At 35.7% G+C, this 22,273-nt stretch overlaps 2 protein-coding genes across 11 annotated transcripts in view; one reads left to right on the top strand and one right to left on the bottom strand.

Moving 5' to 3' along the window:
• The window catches only part of abcb5 (ATP-binding cassette, sub-family B (MDR/TAP), member 5), a 236,690-nt gene extending 216,182 nt beyond the window's left edge, over positions 1-20,508 (top strand). The window contains exons 16-29 of one of the 9 annotated variants that reach the window (XM_051720454.1): positions 9,708-9,869; positions 12,043-12,282; positions 12,408-12,557; positions 13,038-13,142; positions 13,720-13,797; positions 13,924-14,007; positions 15,349-15,552; positions 16,519-16,619; positions 16,719-16,859; positions 16,962-17,118; positions 17,451-17,648; positions 17,745-17,951; positions 19,400-19,546; positions 20,190-20,508. In XM_051720454.1, the coding sequence (XP_051576414.1) occupies positions 9,708-9,869; positions 12,043-12,282; positions 12,408-12,557; positions 13,038-13,142; positions 13,720-13,797; positions 13,924-14,007; positions 15,349-15,552; positions 16,519-16,619; positions 16,719-16,859; positions 16,962-17,118; positions 17,451-17,648; positions 17,745-17,951; positions 19,400-19,546; positions 20,190-20,390 (2,175 nt within the window). In that variant the 3' untranslated portion in view covers positions 20,391-20,508. The remainder of the gene's footprint in view (positions 1-9,707; positions 9,870-12,042; positions 12,283-12,407; positions 12,558-13,037; positions 13,143-13,719; positions 13,798-13,923; positions 14,008-15,348; positions 15,553-16,518; positions 16,620-16,718; positions 16,860-16,961; positions 17,119-17,450; positions 17,649-17,744; positions 17,952-19,399; positions 19,547-20,189) is intronic. The other 8 variants (XM_051720449.1, XM_051720455.1, XM_051720453.1 and 5 more) reach the window with 8 other exon arrangements.
• A 1,518-nt stretch (positions 20,509-22,026) lies between these two features.
• The window catches only part of sp8b (sp8 transcription factor b), a 3,135-nt gene continuing 2,888 nt past the window's right edge, over positions 22,027-22,273 (bottom strand). For both annotated transcript variants that reach the window (XM_051721064.1, XM_051721065.1), the window contains exon 2: positions 22,027-22,273. This exon is cut by the window's right edge and continues 2,355 nt beyond it. The gene's annotated coding sequence lies outside the window, so the exon portion shown is untranslated.

Here is a 22,273-nt window from a genome sequence, read left to right as displayed (position 1 = left end):
GCATTATTTCAAGTTCATTGTTTAAAAACGTGTTTAATAGCGACTACGCTAACAACTACGCTCCCAATGGTCCAGCAGCAAAAGATCCACCAATCAGAGAACCGCAGCCAACAAAGTCTGCCAAACAAGTCCAGCAGCGAGCACCCACTTCTATGGAACACTGTGAATGACGCAATCAAGTCGGTCTCCCTTATTTTGCAGTAAACCTAAAATATATTTTTTTTACTGTATACTTATAATCAACAAACTAAAAACAACAGTTTTATATATTTCCATTGCTTTTCCATATTCAGTTATGTAATTCACAATGCTTCATGGCACTGTAGTTCTTGCCCTCATGAAAGACAGTAAGTACACATTCTGGAAAAAAGCATTATGGGAAAAATACCGCAACCTAGACGACTAAAAAAGTGGGCAGGCAATGAATCGCTCTACATAGCACAGCCTCCTATACATTATTGCTTAAATGAAATATGCAAAAAGATCCATTGATAGAACGATAAAGAAATTCGAAGATAAAAGAAAAGTGTCTGTAAACGTAGTGCATTTTGTGTTTTTCTCAATCTTACGGTACCTTTTCTGTTCAAAAAGAAAAAAGGAAAAAAAGCCAAAAGAGAAAAAGGAGCCAGTGAAAGCAGTTGGATTTTTTCAACTGGTAAGAGTGCACATGTCTCTCCTTCTTTGCAGAATTTATTTGTAATTTTTGTTGCCAGTTATGTAACTTGCAATGGTATTGATAAGCCGGTAAGTGTCACAAGGTGTTTTTCCTGAAGTTTTACTCTGGGTTGCAGTTTCGGTATGCCACCTGTGGGGAGGTGCTGCTTATGCTGATTGGCTTGCTGTGTTCAGCTGCTCATGGCATCGCTTTGCCTCTCATGTGCGTGGTGTCTGGACAAATGACTGACAACTTTGTGCAAAGTGGGCAGCAGTTTAATATAACAGGTAAATTTAATAATGCATATAGTTTTGTAAGGTAAACAAACGTCTAAAAAATGACAGCCCTTACAAAAATTAAACTTGCCGCAAATTTGCCGCTAGTTATTTTCACATGCAAATAAGCTTTTATTTGCCTTAAATGTTTGCCAGAAGCTTGCAGCTCTTCACCGGTAGTGGCGAACAGCCGCCAAACCTTTGGCAACAATGGACAATTTGCAGCAATATGCGGCAAGTTTGCGGCAAATTTGCCATGAACTCTCGATTTTCTTAAGGGTTAATATGCATTAATTGAAGTGGTTGCCAAGTGAGACATCAATTCCTACTCTGATATCTCTCTACTGAAGTTTCTTGTACAGATAGGTACTGTTGATAGGTACAACTACTAAACTGCTGCAGGTTATAGATATTATATGGCAATGCACACTTTACCCTTTATTTAATAAATGTTTACTAGTTGCTGTTATTTCTAATTTATTTTATGTGTGGATGATCTGGTGGGTACTACTGGTTACAGAAAATGTTTCTATACCACTGATATAAAAAGAACTTTTAGCCAACTTAGCCACCTGGGATATTTATTTATTTATTTATTTATTTTAGACAAGAGCCCCAGGAACTCTTACAATATATAAACAAGGTTTTATTCAATTGGGTGGTGATCAACAATAAAAACAATCCACAACATAGAAAATACAAACTTTATTAAAGTTGTCGCAAAATTAAAAGTTTATAGAGTCTTTAAAAGATAAATTCACAACAACATCAAATAAATTCAATAAATTCGCAGTGCTAAACACTAATGACCAAACAGCAGTCTGTCAGTGACACACAGCGACAAAGAGACACGCTCTTATTCCCGCATCTCGATTCACCTACTTTTACATTATTATGTAATTCATACCTTAAAGTATCTACTTTTTTGTTATGGAAAAGTACAAACTTTGGCATGTGTAGCAATAGAGTGTGCAAGCTTTGAGACATACTATCACATCATAAAACTGCGTCTTGAAACCAAAATTATTACAGCCCTAATATATACAACTCTGTTGGTCATATGTATATTGTTATAACATTGAATCATATTGACTCGTATTGGTATGTGTTTTCACACTTGCGTTAATGATATTATATTCAAAGGGTGAAAATCAACACATTTTGTGTTGATAGGTTTTCAAAAAACACTTTGGATTGAGACCACATCAATTTGGTGTGCATGCTTCATCCAATGGAGCTGCATCCTTGGGTTGACAGCTCCTTTTAATTTTACTAACCACCAGATGACACTGTTTTCCAAGACTCCCAGCTTAGTAGCCTTCATTATGGCCTTTCTCTCCAGTCACTTGTTTCCTAGCAAGACGTAATGCAGTCATGTGCTGACTTAAATTTATATTGTTGTTCTTGGCAGATGCCTTAAACAAGTGCTTAAATAGATAGTTTTAAAGCACAGTTCATCCAAAAATGACAATTCCTCATCATTACTCGACCTCATGTTGTTCCAAGCCCAAATGTATTTCTGTCTTTTGTGGAACACAAAAGGAGATGAATTTTAGTCTCAGTCACTATTCACTTTCACTTTCATTGTATGCAGTGAAAGTGGTGAATGGTTACTGAGAATAACATTTAGCCTAACATCTCATTTTGAGTTCCACAGCAGAAAGACATATGGGTTTGCAAAAATGTGAAGGTGGTAAGTGATGTTTTCTTTTCTTTTTTAAGTGATGACATTTTAATCAGGTTCATTTTGGGGTTAACTATGCTTTTAAGAGCTCAAGTTAATGCTCACCAGTTTAAAGTTGACAAAATGCTCTGAAAATGTTAACAGATGAATTAAATCCTAAAAGAAGGGACTTGCTGCTAAATAGTTATAATGTTTATTGAAAATAGATATGTATATATTAAATATAGATAATACAATTCTACTTTAATATCATGTATAGTAAATGATTTATATTATTATTATTATTATTATGTATATTATTACATGTACTGTACATAGTATGCCTTCAGTATATAATTTAAATTGACTGATTCACAAGGCAGAGAAAATAGGCTACCTGTAGTACATCAGATGGAACTTTAGAGAGATCAGGTTAGGTGTTTATCAGGATGATGAAGTTTCTCTTCACTGTGCAGCTGAGTCGTTCTGGTAGCATTTTACACACAGTATTTTTGCTATTTCTGCCTTTCTTGTCAAAGGTTCTGTATTATGAGCGAGTGCCATGATGTGATGAAACAAAACTAGATCACTCAAATGTTGCATGCTTACACTGTAGACAGCTTCATTGTTTAGAAACAGGAGCGATAGTTTCATCACGCTGCTCACTTTGCTTGTTGCTCGCTTGCAGTATAGTGCCATTTGCATGTCTAATTGACAAGGTTATATAGGTGGATACGTCTTTAACGTCTTTGATGCCCCAGTCTGATTTTAGTCCTTGGAAAATGGAAAAACTCTGGAGAGAACATGTCAAAAGAAAAATGAAAAATTACAATGAAAACACTACATAATAATTATTATTTTTTTATTTTTTATTTTTATTTTTATTTTTTTTGCAGGCAATTTCACTGGAAATTTCACTTTTAATTTCAATTTGAAATCCTCTTCAAACTTCTCCAACTTGAAGTGTTTGGCTGCTTCTCCTGAAATAGGCATTGAAGAAAAAATGACTAAGTGAGTAGCCTCTGGTGTCACATTCATTCCTGCTTATACAATTTACCAATTAATAATTTAGTAAAGTTTCCTAATTGTCTTTTAAATCAGCAATAAAATTCTTCACTATTTTGACAGTTCAGATCTTCCCCTGTTGATAAATTCTTCATTTTACCATGACTTAAGTGACTTGGTGGATTTATTTACGCAGAAATGCTTATTACTTTGTTGGGATCGGGGCTGCGGTCTTGCTCCTGGGCACGTTCCAGGTGATGCTTTTCCTTCTGACTGCTGCAAAGCAAACAAAGAGAATCCGGGAGAAGTACTTTCATGCCATCCTCCACCAGCAGATGTCATGGTTTGACACGCATCCGATCGGAGAACTGAACATAAGACTTACAGAGTAAGTCAAGTGCAACTTTTTATTTTCAATTTGTCCTTTCATTCAGTTTTTTTTTTTTTTTTAATTTTTTTTATTAGTTTTAACTCTGTAATGGTTATATTTAGTTTTTAAGTGTTTTCTAGCTTTAGTTTTAGTTTACTCAGGGCCATCTGTTGTTATTACTATCTGGCATTTTAATTCTTAATGCAATTTAATGTAAAGGTTTCAAATTTTACAATATACTGTGTATATAAAACTGAAATTGAAAGTTGTGGTGATTTTTATTTTATTTGAGTTAGTTTTGGATTCATAAAAAATATATATTTTTGTTTATACATGCTATTATTTTAATTTGTTTAATTCAAATATAACAATATTTAAAATTCACCTGTTTATGTTCACAAATCTGTTCTGCCCATACATTTCAGGTGTTTAATATTTAAACTCAAAATATACAAATCTCACCTTTTTCCCAACTCAGTGATATAAACACAATCAACGATGGCCTTGGGGACAAGATCTGTGTGTTTGTCCAGTTCTTCTGCAGATTTGTTGCTGGTTTCATCATTGGTTTTATCTACGGCTGGAAGCTGACATTGGTCATACTTGTAGTTAGTCCTCTGCTGGCAGGATCGGCTGCTGTTTGGTCTAAAGTATGTATGAGGTTTGCTTTTTAGTTAGTAGAACTTCACAGTTCCATAGATGCTTTTTTTTTTTTTTTTTTTTTGACCTAACTAAATTTCAGTTTCATATTAAGAGCAAAAATTACAGGCAATAAAGAAAAACAGTGGCCTAACTGTCTGTCTATGTTTCAATATGTTGCTTTTCTGTCATGCACAGATTCTTGCCAGTCTGACCAGTAAGGAGCTGTCGGCATATGCTAAAGCAGGAGCTGTAGCCGAAGAGATTCTGGTCGCCATCAGGACAGTTGTGGCATTTAATGGACAAAAAAAAGCAGTGGAAAAGTGAGCATATTCTGTACATTTCACTCATCACCATAAATTCACAAAATAAGTTGGTCAGTCGCTTAAAATGGCATGATGAGATGTGGCATTCTTCTGAATGATGAAAATGCAACCAAACTGTGTTGATTGTGTACAGGGTTTCTGTGACAGACGCATTTCTGTATTCTAGGTATGAGAAAAACTTGATAGAAGCGAAGAACTTTGGGGTAAAGAAAGCCATTACTACAAATGTGTCCATGGGGCTGACACAGTTTATTATATTTGGCACTTATGCACTGGCATTTTGGTATGGGACAAAACTGTCAGTGGATGAACCAGAGAATTATACCATTGGAAGAGTCATCACTGTGAGTTTGTGAAAACAAAATTGTGGAATATATATATATATATATATATATATATATATATATATATATATATATTATACAGTTGTGCTCAAAAGTTTGCATACCCTGGCAGAAATTGTGAAATTTTGGCATTGATTTGCCTTTTCATGTCTTTTATTTAAGGATAGTGATCATATGAAGCCATTTATTATCACATAGTTGTTTGGCTCCTTTTTAAATCATAATGGTAACAGAAATCACCCAAATGGCCCTGATCAAAAGTTTACATACCCTTGAATGTTTGGCCTTGTTACAGACACACAAGGTGACACACACAGGTTTAAATGGCAATTAAAGGTTAATTTCCCACACCTGTGACTTTTTAAATTGCAATTAGTGTCTGTGTATAAATAGTCAAAGAGTTTGTTAGCTCTCACATGGATGCACTGAACAGGCTAGATACTGAGCCATGGGGAGCAGAAAAGAACTGTCAAAAGACCTGCGTAACAAGGTAATGGAACTTTATAAAGATGGAAAAGGATATAAAAAGATATCCAAATCCTTGAAAATGCCAGTCAGTACTGTTCAATCACTTATTAAGAAGTGGAAAATTCAGGGATCTCTTGATACCAAGCCAAGGTCAGGTAGACCAAGAAAGATTCCAGCCACAACTGCCAGAAGAATTGTTCAGGATACAAAGAAAAACCCACAGGTAACCTCAGGAGAAATACAGGCTGCTCAGGAAAAAGACGGTGTGGTTGTTTCAAGGAGCACAATACGACGATACTTGAACAAAAATTAGCTGCATGGTCGAGTTGCCAGAAAGAAGCCAATGCCACAAAAAAGCCTGGTTACAATATGCCCGACAACACCTTGACACGCCTCACAGCTTCTGGCACACTGTAATTTGGAGTGACGAGACCAAAATAGAGCTTTATGCTCACAACCATAAGCGCTATGTTTGGAGAGGGGTCAACAAGTATTGTGCTCCTTGAAACAACCACACCGTCTTTTTCCAGAGCAGCCTGTATTTCTCCTGAGGTTACCTGTGGGTTTTTCCTTGTATCTCGAACAATTCTTCTGGCAGTTGTGGCTGAAATCTTTCTTGGTTCCTTGGCTTGGTATCAAGAGATCCCCGAATTTTCCACTTCTTAATAAGTGATTGAAAAGTATTTGCATGATCAGTCATATTTTCAAAATCAATGCCAAAATTTCACAATTTCTGCCATGGGATGCAAACTTTTGAGCACAACTGTGTGTGTATATATATATATATATATATATATATATATATATATATATATATATATATATATATATATATATATAATTATAATAATAATTTACTGGAGTTACTGTAAAAGACTTTGGTTAACCAGCTATTTTTGTCCCCAGGTTTTCTTCTCTGTGATGATCGGGGCATTCTCTTTAGGTCAGGGAGCTCCAAACCTGGAGAGCATCATCAAGGCACAAGGTGCTGCCTATGAAATCTATGAAACCATTGACATGGTACAGACTTTCAATCTGTGTTCATCAAAATTCACAAGTTCGATCTTCATTATCATACTCTGAATTACTGTGAACGAGGATCACACTCTTAATTTCATTATTCTGTATGATTTTTTTCTTCTGTTCCACATCCCCTTGCAGCCCCGCCCCATTGACAGCAGTTCAAAAGAGGGTCACAAACCAGATTGTGTGAAAGGAGATATTGAATTCAAGAACATCCACTTTAGCTATCCCTCCAGAAAAGATGTGAAGGTAGATAATTCACTCACCTGTCAGGGATTTTACAGATCTGCTCACTGTAGTTTACTGTTCATATCTCTATTATAGTCGTAAGACAAATAGACACATTCTATCTGTTGCTGGTGTGTGAAATTATGATTTAGTAGCAGTGTTATAATTGTTGACAAAATTAAAATGAAACTTAATAAAAAAACATTTTTGTTAAATTGAAAATCCTAAAACTTAACTACAAACTAAACACATTTCATGACTTCAAAACTAACTAAAATAAAAAATGACGACAAATTAATTTCAGTTTTTGATTCACAGTATGTTATAAGATTTGAAACTTTCACAACCCACATTCATTAAACATGAAAATTCCACTAGACACATTTAAATGGTATCAATTAATGCAGTAAATTTTGGCTGCTCTAAAATACTGAAACTAAAATAAAAACTTAATTTCCTGAAAAACAAAGTCATAGTTTGAAAACTGATGAAAAATAAGCTGAACTAAACTAAGTTGGAAAGACAAATTGAAAATAAAATAGAAATAAAATCTAAATTAAAAACTGTAATAGCTCGGTATGATATTAAGAACTGAGTCGATGTGACCCACTTTAGATTCTACAGGGTGTGAGTCTCAAAGTCCCTCATGGAAAGACTATTGCTTTGGTCGGAGCCAGCGGCTGTGGGAAAAGCACAACGATTCAGCTTCTGCAGCGTCTCTATGACCCTGATTCAGGAGAGGTAATTCTTACATGCCCACAGAGCCTGCTAATAAACATCTGTCAAGGTTTCTTCTCACGTGTTTGTAAACTGTGTACGGTTACAGGTCAGTCTGGATGGTCATGATATCCGTTCTCTGAATGTGCGCTGGCTGAGGGAGAACATGGGCATTGTGAGTCAGGAGCCTGTCCTTTTTGGAACCACCATCGCAGAGAATATACGCTATGGCCGCGAAGACGCCACAGATGCAGATATTGAACGAGCCATAAAAGAGGCCAATGCCTACGATTTCATTTCCAGACTACCAGATGTAAGGACTGTCAAATTTTTATGAATGATATTTGAAGTAACCATTTTATTTGCACCCACTTATGTTTAAAGGGATACCTCATCCAAAAATTTAAGTTCTTTTTAATTTATCATTTATCATCCTCATGTCTTTCTAAACCTATATGCTGTATTTTTTTATTCCGTGGAACACTAAAGGAGAATTTTTAAGGATCTTCATGCAGCTCTTTTCCATATAACATGAGCTTATAGTGACCATGTCTGACAAGCTACAATAATGGTAAAAAAAATATCGTAAAAGTAGTCTATATGACTTGTGTGTAGTGTTCCAAGTCTTCTGAAGGTATACAAGAGTTTGTGTGACAAACAGACTGAAATTTAAGTCTTATTCAGTGTGAACGTGAGAACTGTTGCACACCGGATCATTGACTCAGTGAACTGAATCGGATCTGGTTCTCAAAATCAATCAAATCACTTTTATTGTCACACAACCATATACACAAGTGCAACAGTAGGTGAAAGTCTTGGGTGCAGTTCCAAGCAACATAGCAGTCATGACAGTGATAAAACATATACCAATTTACAATAAACATCAGATTTACACAACACAATTTACATATCTAATATACACATAATTACACAACACAATATCAATATACAATGTACAGTATACAATACACACAATATAGAATACAAATACAATAAAATAGTATTTAAAGTATATATAAAATATACAGTAGGTTGTATTGAACTGTTTTGACATTCAGGCTGTCGGTTGATAGTCAGAGTCTCAGGTTCAACTTACTGACTTAATGATCTGGTTCTCGAAGTAACAGCTCACTTGAGGGCAAGATTATTGCAGAATAATAATTTACATTTTGGTTTGTTTGTCTCACAAAGATATTTAATTGTTTGACTTAGCACATAAGATTTTGTGTCTACTTTTATAGTGCTTTTTTGTCTTTTTTAAAGCATGGCAGATGGTCACTATGAACTGTTGTTGTATGGAGAGGAAATGTGAAATGTCTCACAATTGTGTTTCACAGAAAAAATAAGCAGGATACAGGTATGGGTGTGAGGGTATGGATAAGTTATGACAGAATTGAATTTTTTTTGGTGTACCATTACCTCAAAAAAGAAGAAAGAAAAATGTCTGTTCCATATTGCAAGGCCTCATATCATTCCAGCGACTCTGCAATATCAACAGTTTTAGTGTTTTTTCATGTATAAGCTGACTTTAAATACCTTCTCTACACTAATCATAGTTGTGTTCAGCCTAAAGTGGGGTTAAATGTTTAAAATACTGTTTTATCTCTCTCTCTCTCTGAGGTAGAAGCTGAACACTATGGTTGGGGAGAGGGGCGCTCAGCTGAGCGGGGGGCAGAAGCAGAGGATTGCTATTGCTCGAGCTCTCGTCAAAAACCCCAAAATCCTCCTGCTGGACGAAGCCACATCGGCCTTGGACACACAAAGCGAGTCCATTGTTCAGGCAGCTTTAGACAAGGTAATGCAAAACAACTCACTCTGTGACATACATGGAGGATTTTTTTATAAGCACTGCATAAATTTCACTTGTGTTATAATTATGGGTGTGAATATTTCAATGTAGATGTTTTATTACAGTTTCTGTTGTGATAAAGTGCAAAAATTCACAGCAGTCAGCAAGTGCAGGTAATAATCCTGTGTGTTGTTTTTTTTCTTAGGCAAGAGCTGGGCGCACGACCATTGTTATTGCACATCGCCTGTCAACTATACGTTCAGCAGATATAATTGCTGGATTCAGTGATGGCAAAGTGGTGGAACAGGGCACTCACAGAGAACTCATGGCCAAGAAAGGAGTGTACTATTCTCTCGTAATGCAACAGGTACACTTGTCTCTATATATGCAAAACGATAGACAAGGCAAAGCAATTGGACCAGTGTTGGACCATATCTATAAAAAATGACCACAAATTAATTTTAGTTTAAATTTTCGATAAACAGTATTATATAAAATTTTAAACCTTTACAACTCACCTTTAAATTAAACTGAACTAAAATAAAAAAATTAAAAAAATAATAAAAAAACAGATAAAACTAAACAAAAAGTTGCAGAGTTCATATTAACAATAACAAAACTAAATTTAAAGGACAAATTGTAAATAAAAACTAAATAATAATATAGCTTCAAGCAGCAATTACGGGGCCAAGCACTTAAGATCCTTTGCAAATACATTTATTTGCACATAATATCCTTTAAGATTAATTTAGGAAAAACTGTTTAGAAATCATATAGAAGTACTTGTGAAATTATAAAATTGCTTAGAACTTTTGATCAGTAGGTGGCGCTGTAAACTAATTAATATGGTTTTGTCAGGAAAGTGTTGCATTGATACGCACAAAGTTTCCTGTCAACACATTAAAGGTTTGCTTAGAATCATCCTTTTTGGCTACTTTCCATCAAATTCAATGATGTGTAACACAGAATTTTACAACAAATGGGTGATGCCCACAAAGGCTGACAGCCAAAATGACCTCCACAGGAAAATTGGATGTCATTCAACTCTGTGTGCCACAGGGATTCTAAAGCAATTAGTCTCATGATTTTAGGCCAAACTATTCAAACGTTATTGCAAAAATAGCTATTTTTCATATTTCTTGACCAGTAGAGGCACCGTGTCAAAACTGTTCAGGTACTCTCAAGGCATGATGGCTACGCCATATACCAAGTTTCATTTCAATATCCCAGAGCGTTGTCATAGCTTTTCGATCTCTAGCATGCTCGCCATCAAATTTGTTGAAGTGTTATACTAGAATGGTTTGACTTTTCATAAAGCTTTTAATAAGTTTTTGCCAGCATGGTCTGAAGATGATCTGACCCAAATTTGGGTAAGATCCGATGAATGCTATACAAGAAGTTTTAAAAAATAGGTTGTCAGTTAAATAAAAATTGCTGACAGGAAGTATGGCCGACCATGGCAAAATTTGTATCAACGTACTCAGCATGACCCAAGAATTTTACAAAGACCCCTCTCAACAATATAGGCCAAATTAATCAAAAGTTATAAGCATTTTTAAACATTTTTGTTATATTTTTGACCACTAGGTGGCACTTGCCCCAAACTTCTCAGGTATCTTCAGGTCATAGTGCCGATGACACATACCAAGTTTCGTAAGGATACGCCAGTGTAAAATACAGCATTTTATGTCAGAATTCAAAATGGCCAATATATCTGACCTAATGTGTATCTTTTACTCTGTATGCCCCATGGAATCTAAATAGACCAGTCTCATAACTTTTGGCCAAACTGTTCAGAAGGCCTAAGCAAAAATAGCAATTTGTCATATTTCTTGACCAGTAGGTGGCGCTGACCCAAAACTGCTCAGGTATCCACAGGGCATGATGGCCATGTTAATACCAAGTTTTATTTCAATACGCCAAAGCATTGCCAAGATATAGTTTCACGACCTCTTTGGCATGCTCGCTGTCAAATTCGTTGAAATGTTAAATGAGAACAGTTTGGTCTATCAAAAGGCTTTTAATAACTTTTTGTCTTGAGTGTCAATAGATGATACATGGCAAATGCTGTGCAAATCGGACAAACAGCCTGGGAGAACTTGCAGAAAAGCAGGTTTTTCTGAAAATTCAAAATGGCTGAAAATTTTGTCTTTGTCTCTAGGACTTACAGTTAAAAAGTTGTTAGCATAAACATAAGTGCAAATTTGAACTGTTGGAGCTGCTAGAGGGTAGGAGATAGAGACCCCAAATTTGCTATGGTGCAAGGTCAGACCTTCCTCTATCATTGTGCCAAATTTAAAAACTTTTTACCATACGGTTCATTAGGCATTCTGCCATAGACTACAATAGCAGAGGATTTATAGTAATAGTAATAATAATAAGTAGAAGAAGAAGAAAACTAACAGATTTAATAGAGGCTCCACGCTTTCGGTGCTTGTTACCTAATTCAAAACTTATATATCCCTAAGTGGAACCCAACTGACTTTTCAAATTCGTATGTGGTTGTAGCCTAAATTATTCTATTTATTTACATTATCCAGACCTCTGGGAGACCAAATGATGACCTTGATGCCAATAAAGATGATCTTCAGAGTGTTTCTGAATGTAAGACAAATGAGGAATCTTCCGACACAGAGGCTGCTGAGGGAACAATGGAAATGAAAATGGAAAATGGAAACATCAGAAGAAGCTCAACAAGACGCAGCAGCGGCCACGAGAGGAGGTCTTCAAGAAAGAAGTCCTCAAAGAGGAAGAGCAAGAAATCCAAAGAGGACAAAAAGGTAAATGAACCAAAAACACAGTTCTGCACTGTTTTGATACTGCTCTTCTGTTGAGAGTGAATCACATTGGTGATATTTAAAGGAAGCAATCAAATCTCATTTGTTCTTGGAAAAATCTCTTGTAGAAGAAAGAAAAAGCTCCAGAAATCCCCTTCACCAAAATTCTGGCTCTGAATAAGCCAGAATGGCCTTACCTGCTGGTGGGCACACTGGCCAGCCTTGTGGGTGGAGCTGTTTTTCCCTGTAAGGCCATCCTGTTTGCCAAAATTATTGGTGTGAGTGTCCTTTGTCTTTGTTTGCATATCTATGAATAAAAATGCCCATTGTGCATATTTTGCCTCCTGCTGATCTCACCATTTAAACTATTGTTAAAGGGATAGGTCACTCAAAAATAAAAAAAACTTCATTTACTCACCCTCATTGTTCCACACGCATACAGGGTATAACTTTTCTTCTAATGACCATTCACTTTCCTTGCATCTTTATTCCATGCAATGAAAGTAAATGGCGACTGAAGCTCCTTCCTTTAAGTTCTAGGGAAGAAAGTCATACAGGTTTGGAATAACATGAGGGCAAGAAATTGATGACAGAATTTCCTTTTTTGGGTGAACTATGCCTTTAAGTTTCAAAATAATTGATATTAGAACTCTTTTCTTAGGACACCTATATGTCGGTGGAATTTATGCATGTACCACAAGTGCTTAGCATTTCAGATGATTTACACTGGATGCTCAGTAGAACTTCATCTTGTGTAGGTGTTTGCAGAGGCTGATTCTGAAGTAAAGCGACAGAAGACTGTGATGTTTTCACTTTTCTTTCTGATAATTGGAGCAGTGGCATTTGTCACCCATTTCTTCCAGGTGAGAATGTACTGTATCTATGATCTATTATTAGTGCTTTTATTAGTGCTAAGGGCAAACATCACTATTAGTGTTTGTAATACTATTCATTGTCTTAACCAGAAGTATGTAACTGTGACACTTAACTCTCCCTCGGTTTGTGCTATAGACATGAACAATACCTCAAGTCATGCAGCTTGTTGAGGAGAGGTGTGCTATTATTTTTCCAAGCAACCAGACTTGCTATTTTCACCTGGCAGATAATAAAATGGCAGAAAAAATATTATAAATTAACACTGAAGGAAGGATGCCATATTGGACCTGAATGTCATAGAAAATTGAGGGTGGGCTTTTGACTTGGGCAAGTAAACCACCATCCAGAACACCCTGGCAACCCAATAGCAAACACATAGCAACACACTCAAAACACTGCAACTGCAAAGCAAAGCCCTGGCAACCACCCACAAGACTCATCGTGAAGGCGACTTTTAAATGTGCAAGCACTACTTAGTACAAATCTAATTTCTGTTGTAATCCAAATCAAAGTTTTATCAACTTATTTACAGATAAGTTTCACATCCATTGCTCTGTCCTCCAGGGCTTCATGTTTGGTAAATCTGGGGAGATTCTAACCATGAGGTTGAGAAGTCAGGCTTTCAATGCCATGATGAGACAGGTATGGCACATGTCCTGCATCTCTCACTCCAATATTGTATAAAACTAATACAGTAGAGAGCTAATCTGGCACAAATAACGGCTATTGAAATGTTCTCTTCACCCTCAAGTCTGTTTCTCTTAACAGGAGATTGCCTGGTTTGATGACAACAACAATGCAGTGGGAATCCTGACCACTAAATTAGCCACAGATGCGTCTCTGGTTAAAGGGGTGAGCGGAACACAGTGATTTGCCATCAGAACCAGTAATTAAGCTTTCACTGTGGATACAGCCTGTGTTTTTGGCTCCAGTTCAGTACATCCATCTCTCGAAAACTGCAACAGAGAAATAGATTCAGCCAGGCCTATAACATTTATAAGAGAGCTAATCCATACAACCACGACTTCTATTGTTAACTGAAACTTTCTTTGAATTCATGTATATATTGTGCCAGGTGCCATTCAATTTTATTTATTTTTCATCCGTAGGTCTCCTTTATCAAACATTTTAAGTATAGTTAGTACTTTGCATTTGAAATTTGGATGACAAACGCTATTCTTAAAAGGATAGTTCACTCAAAAATGAAAATTCTGTCAGCATTTACTCACCCTGATGTGGTCCAAACCTGTATGACTGTCTTTCTTCACTGGAACCCAAAAGATGAAGCAGAATGACATCCTCAGTCTCCATTCAATTTCATTTAAACTTTTTTTCATACAAAATGAATGGCGACTGAGGCTAACATTCTGCCCAAAGAATATAGTGAACACTGTATGATTTTGGTCACAGTTTTGTCATCTGGAGAAAAGTGTAACAATTCAGCGATATGAAAGCATAATTCAAATAATAAAAAAATAAAAAAGTAAATAAATAAAATACTAATAAAAATAATCACATTTTAAATAAAAAATTTTAAATTACTATTTTAAACATTTTAAATTTCACTTTAAAAGTCTATTAACTTATTTACTAATTTAGATTCACACCACTCCCATTTCATTTAAAAATATAAAAATATTGAAATATTTGTAATATTCAGTCCACATTTATTTTTAAATTCCACAATGAATCTTTACTTGTGGTACCTGCCCACACTCGCATTCGTCCTCAACATCTGTAATTGTTTTAGTAAGCACTTGTATTTGTGATTACTCTCTTTCTTATTGAAGACCTATTTGAAAAAATCCATATATTTTCGAACAGTATGACAAAATGTTGCACAGTGTGCCATGGCTTTTACCCAAGATCTCAATGCGTTCATATTGCACAGTCTGACAAGCAACAATCGTAAAGGACTGTAAAAATGTGTACACCAGGCTTAACATCTTTTTTTGCGTTCCACGGTAGGGAGTACAGTAAGTCATGCAGGTGCTGTAAGTCATAGAGAATAAGTGAATGATCACAGAATTTTTATATTTGAGTGAGCTAGTATACGTTTTCCTACATTTCAGCATTAGAAAAGATACTGTATCATTTGCCTTGTTTACTCATGCCATACAATGGTGATATCCCAATAACTTAGAACTTTTGTGTAGTAACAATTTCTTTCTTCTCTCTCTTTCTCGTCTCTAGGCAGCAGGATCCAGATTAGGACTGGCCACAAACACTATCTGTGCTCTTGGGATTGCTGTCATTGTAGCCTTTATTTATAGCTGGCAGCTCACCTTGCTTATCCTTGCTTGTGTTCCCTTCCTCATGGTGGCAAACTTCATAAAAATGAGATCCATGTCAGGACATGCCTCCAAAGATCAGAGTGCACTGGAGATGTCTGGCAAGGTACATCGGTCCATTACTTTTTTTGACATAACCATTTTGTTTGATAGCAATATGATGCATTTTGTCCTGTAAACCAGGGTTTTTTAAATTTGGGGTCCAGGGACCACAAGTGGGCCTCAATAGGCTGCTAGGAGGTTTGCAGGAAATTTGAGTGAAAAAAAACTAAGATTTTACTGAATGTATTTTTAGGGCTGCCACAGTTCATGTGTTAACTGAAGATATTCATGTAATATGATTAATGCATTTAACACATTTTATAACACATTTATGAATGTAATATTATTGTTTCATTCTGCGTTTAAAAGACTGGTCAGAAATCATGAGATTAATCAGTAAAAATACAAACCAAATCCACATGTAGTTTTGTGAAAGGAAAAAAAGCTTTTTAAATACTCTTTAACATTCAGGTTAAAAAACATTCTAAATCTCTTGTGCATTCAAGAATAGTTTATTTTTGTGTCTTTCTACATAGTTTTTCCTCACCACTGCCTTTGTTTGCTCACTGGGTGTTGCAGAGCATCTCTGCAAAGCTGCTTTAGGACATAATTTATCATTAAAAAAAAAATGCTATTTAGACTTTATTTGAATTGAAAAAGTTTCTCTTCAGGTTTATGCATCTAACATTATTCTACTAGTTGGTAGAAAAAAGACACAGTGTAGTAATATTTTCCAGATAATATCTTATTAATTTTCTTTGCTTTTAGTACAATGACAATTTAAAAGCCAATTATTTAATTTTGGAAACTATGTTGTCTTATCATGCTTACTATTTTTCTCACACAGTATAAATGGGTGTTTATATATGGAAATACATAGCTGCCTTTCTATTTAGAAAGGGGGACCCTCTCAAGGGGGATCATCATTTTTGAGGGTCCTTGGCATCAAAAAGTTTGAAAACCCCTGCTGTAAACAATTATGTGAAATTGATTTGTAGTTAACAGTATAATTTACAACTCTTCCCTCCAGATTTCCACAGAAACTGTCGAGAACTTCAAGACAGTTGTTGCATTAACCCTTGAAGATAATTTCTACAACAAGTTTATTGACAGCCTCAGTAAGCCATATCGGTAAAAACCCATTTTTAAGACAAAACACCTTAAAACTTGTGCTCAAATAAAGTCAGATCTGATTCAGTAAAGTTTTAACAATACTATGTGATATTTCAGATCTAGTCTGTGCAAAGCACCCATCTATGGACTGACCTTTGCCCTTGCCCAAGCGATTACCTACCTGGTCAATGCTGCCATCTTCCGCTTCGGAGCCTGGCTAATTGCACACTGTTACACCGAATATGAAAATGTTTTCCTGTAAGTACAGTATGTATAAAAGTCTCTAATAAAAGGCTGTATTTATTCTTCAATTGTATTCTTTAAATACTGGGATGGTGTGTTGGTTCTTCCTTTGCATAGGGTGTTTTTTGTGATCGTATTTGCTGCTATGAACATTGGTCAGTCCTCTTCATTCGCCCCTGACTTTGCCAAAGCTAAAGCAGCAGCTGGGAGGATCTTAATGCTGCTAGACAAGAAACCAGCCATTGACATCTATGATGAGTCAGGAGACAAACCTGTAAGAGTGAATTCTTGATTATGTGGCATAAAGATAAACTAGACTGGTGGTCCTCAACTGGTGGGTCGCGACCCAAAAATGAGTCTCAAATTATAGCATGCAACTAACCATAATTGTGCATAGTTAGAATAGCAAAATAAATAGGGTTAATTTTTAAAAGGGCGAAAATACTTCATGTGATGAAGCAAAACCAGTTGAGAACCACTGTAATAGATGGTATATATGTTCAACCTCTGTCGGAAATAGTCCAAATAAGAAATAAAATAAAAATTAATATTGCTGAATCATTATTCATTATATTGATTTTTATTTATTTTTCTCCATTTCCTTAGTCACATTTTACAGGCAATATAGAATTCCGTGAGGTGCAGTTCTCTTACCCAACCCGTCAGAATGTGAAAGTCCTGCAGGGTCTGAATGTATCAGTAATGCAGGGACAGACGCTTGCTCTGGTGGGCGGCAGTGGTTGTGGGAAAAGCACAAGCATTCAGCTTCTAGAGCGTTTCTATGACCCTGCCGCAGGCCATGTGGTGAGTTTATCATGTGGTTTTGTGTACATAGAAGTGTAAATTATTATTTTGGCTTAATGTATCTATTTGTCTCATAAATTCCTTTCTGTTGCACAGTTTGTAGATGGGACAGACACAAGGAACTTGAACCTAGCATGGTTGCGCACCCAGCTTGGGCTAGTGTCCCAGGAGCCCATCCTTTTTGATTGCACCATTGCAGAGAACATTCAGTATGGGGACAACAGCCGTGTCGTCACCCAGGAGGAGATTGAGGAGGCTGCAAAGAAGGCCAACGTACATAACTTCATCCTTAACCTTCCAGAGGTATGCATGATGTGTGCATTAATGTTTGTGTGTGTGTATGGGTACTGTACAGTGGGGTTCAAAAGTCTGAGTATACATTGCAAATCTGTGATTTAAAATCTTATTTAAACCTGGAAATAAACAAAGTTTTAAGATTTAGAAAAATTAAAGGTCAGATTTCCTTTCTTGCATTGACGAACACAAGATGCTCTTTGGAACATTCTCAGATCATGCTGGATAACATGGATCATCAGGTTTTTTCCATGCAAGGAGTCCATGCAAGCTCAAGTGCATTCATTAAAGCAAAATGTTTCAATTCAACGTTTTACACTCAACATTGTCGTGCTGATCATTTTATTTGTAATGGAAAAAAACTAGAAACACAAAACAGAAGCATTTTTAAAAGTGGGCTCACACATTTGAACTTTTGCATGTATATATGTAAACTCTCAAAAAAATTAACCATGTTAATGTGGATATGACATATTGATAGAATATTGGTCTTGGTGAAATAGATCTGTGATGCTGCTGCTGCTGCTGCTGCTGCTGCAGAGCAAGTACAGAGACTTAATACTGCTAGAACAAACACAGACATACTGAGTTAAGCATGTGGACATGCTGCTGCTGCAAAATTAGACAAAACGCAAGAAACGCTGCATCGAGCATGTAGGACATGCTGCTGCAAAAATAGACATACTGTACATACAATCCCCCAACAAAGCAGGGAAGCTGCACGAACAAATGACACATAAAAACAAAGCACAAACCCTCAACCAAGCAGATCTACCACCAAGACTTGTGTACTGCTGCTGCTCCGAAGAGCCATGTGAACGAATGTATGCTTGCTAGGTGTGCCTTGGCCACTGACCAAATGGTGTAACGGTAATGAACTAAATTTCTATGTGTCCCTTGGCCTGCTTTGCCGAAAGGTTTAAGCGGATAGTGACCTGATTCATAATAAACCTGTAAACCTGAACCTGGAAAGCCCAGAGCTTATTTAAGTAGTTGCCTAGCTATTTGTTGATTTATCTAAAGTAATGACCTAATATAGCGATGTGTTCTAGGCTTACAAGGCTTACCTTGTTAAAGATGCGCTTGTGTCTTGGCCAGAAGCAGACTTTATTGTGCAAGCTGGTAGAAAAAAAATATCCCCAGCAACCACCTGAGCATTTTCAGAGAAAAACATTTCTGAAATTTCCTACAGTGAAACTGGCATATCTCCAAAACTGAGCTATTGTTAGACAAAAGAGAGAGATACAAGTTGATTGGCTACCCGATTACATGTCAAAGGGCCAATCAGCTTAAACCATGCAAGCCATTTTGCTTAACATGTCACATGTGTCCAAGCCAAATAACTATCAGACAACAAGTTCAAAGAACCTATCAACTTGCGCCACATGGAGTCACTTGGCTGAAATTCAGTTATATATGTAAAGGTACTGAATATGTTATTGTCATATTCACTTCAGAAATACAACACTCAAGTAGGAGATAAAGGCACTCAGATGTCGGGGGGACAGAAGCAGAGGATAGCCATTGCTCGAGCGCTGGTCCGCAAGCCCAAAGTCCTGCTGCTGGACGAGGCCACATCAGCACTCGACACAGAGAGTGAGAAGGTTTGTGAGGGGATTCTTTTGTACATAGTTTATCATGTACCACCTATAGGGTATTTTACTATTACTATTGCATATAAATGCATGGTTTAAAGAACATAAGGATGGGAAAGATTATATGATAAAGACAGTTCAACATGCGTATTTGTGAATAAGTTCATTAATACTTCACTTTTACTGTATTGGTTAATTTGAAGTTAAATTTGTTGTACTTTTTATGGAAAGCTGGTACTGTGGAAAACTGCTGTCCCACTTTTGATGCCATATTAAGACATTATGCATTTCTGCCTTCAACCAGCAGGTGGCCCATTTGGTAGTATGAACTTTGGTGCTTGTGATTCTGTAGGTTTTAAAGAATTCCTTTAAAGTGCTGCTCTATAAACTCCATATGTTTTATTGTCCACTTACATTTTGATAAGGTTTGAAAGCAAAAGAAGTCTAAAAGTAAGAATCAAATTAAGAGTGCTTTTACCAATTTATAAAGCATAATAAAGTGCCACTGTAAATATTCACTTCTTGGTTTTTATTATTTACTCCCTACAGTAAGGAAATGTTACTGTATGCTTCTGTACACAGTGATTTAGTGTGAAATAATAAACACACATGCATGACTTATGCCTTTCCCACTTTCTTTCCTGTTGTACAGATTGTTCAGAAGGCCCTTGATGATGCTCGTCTTGGCCGCACTTGTATCGTCATTGCCCACCGCTTGTCCACTATTCAGAATGCTGATGTCATCGCGGTCATTCAGAATGGCAGGGTGACCGAGCAGGGGACACATGCCCAACTCATGGCTAAACAAGGGGCTTACTATGCACTGGTGAATGCCCAAGTATCTGCTCACTAACTTTAACACATTTCTTTGAATGTATGTCTTAAATGAAGGCCTGTACACAATAGATATCTTTAAAATGTAGCAGTTTCTAACATTGTTACAGTGTTAAGTGTTAAGAATTATAATAGTAGCCTACCTTTCCATGGAGCTGTAACAAAAATGAAAAATAAAATAATATATATATATGTATATATATATATATATATATATATATATATATATATATATATATATATATATATATATATATAAATTGTATTGTTCGTATTGTAAATATTATAACTAGTGTTGTTTTATTGTTCATAAAATATCAGTAAAACTCCCTTGACACTTTTCACAACAATTTAGCCTAATGTTTTGCATTTTTCGTTTTCAGCATCTTTTATCTTTATATTTATTTGGTGTGTGTGCAAATTGTGCGAGTTTGTTCTATGGGCACAAACCCGAAATGTGAATATTTGTTTTCCAAGCGTTTCACAAGTGTTTCGTTCGTATGACCTCACCGCATGGGGGCGCAGTGCTCTCATGGTTTCAGCCTCCAGCGGCATTTTAAACCTTTTCTACACATACTTGAACTTTATTGTCTCTCAAATGGTTGGACTACTTGCAAAATTATTGTATTATACCGGATAGTTAAAAAAAAAAAAAAAAAAAAAAATGGAAACCTTGATTTTGATTTCTTTTTTTAATGAGAAATTATCCACCATTGTCTACCCTCGTTCCTTCTAACGCATTCGATGTGTTGAAACGAAATTGTTTAAAGTAACTTTTAAACAAGTACATTTGTCTGTTGCATTCAGAAATACTTGCTTGGATTGGTCAAAATTTTTCCTTTTGCTTTCCTTTTCGTCTGTGTTGTGCGGCTTTTGTCAAATTGTAATATTTTTCCCCCGTGGAGCTTTACAAGTAATTTTTTTTAAATGTTGCATTGATGATAATAATCTTTATAAAAAAAATAACACATTTATTTTTGATAGACACTTAATATACAAAAAAAAAAAAAAAAAAAAAAAAAAAATTTTTTAAAAAATACAATAAAAATCACCAATACTTGTTTTGCTATCTATTTAAATGATCTAAATTAATAACCGCTTGTATTATTTGGTTATGGGCTAAGTTTTCTTGGAAAATATTATTTTAAAGTGACTGTAATTCATTTAATCCGCAAGATCTTCTGTAAAGTAGTAAGACCACAAAGTCACTGTTTTGAACAACGTCACACAAAATGTTGAAGAGTTTTACATGTCAGAAGTTTTTTTCTGATGTGAAATTATCTCAAAAGCACAAATTTTGGTTTATTCTCTATATCCCTTGCTATTAGAAATAAGAAATGTAGATTAGAATAGAAATATTAGAAATGTAGATATTAATAAATTAAAATATGTGTTATAGCATAGGCTATAGGGCCTATAAATGCTCATGTAGCGCTGGAAACTATTGCTTTATTTCGTTGGTTTAACAAAAACAAAAAATGGCTGTATTAACATTGGGTATTTTGAACACTTTTTTTAATAGTTCACACTTTATGATGAAAAAGCGTAACAGGTCCTGTTTTGATAATTAGCCCATAAAAAAAAAAAAAAAAAAAAAATAAAAAAAATAAAAATTGGACATTTCAAAATATAAACGCCAAACTGTTCACTGTGGCTGAATCCATGTTGACTTTATTGAGTGGCTCAAATTAGAGAGCCAATTTTTCAAATAAACGATGTGAAATAAACGCTCACCTTACATGTGCATGCTTACATAAATTAGAAAACGTGATTAAACACTGAATTCTGAATTTAAAATCTTACAAATCATTTCAAAGTGCGTCTATGACAGACCTCCAAAAATCAAGTCCAACTCTTGGATAAATATGACGTTTTTCTTCACAAAAAACACTCCCGTACAGT

This window comes from Myxocyprinus asiaticus, chromosome 16, assembly GCF_019703515.2.
Source record: "Myxocyprinus asiaticus isolate MX2 ecotype Aquarium Trade chromosome 16, UBuf_Myxa_2, whole genome shotgun sequence".
NCBI lineage: Eukaryota > Metazoa > Chordata > Actinopteri > Cypriniformes > Catostomidae > Myxocyprinus > Myxocyprinus asiaticus.
Note: the sequence above shows the minus strand (reverse complement) of the source record. Positions and strands in the feature narration are given on the sequence as shown.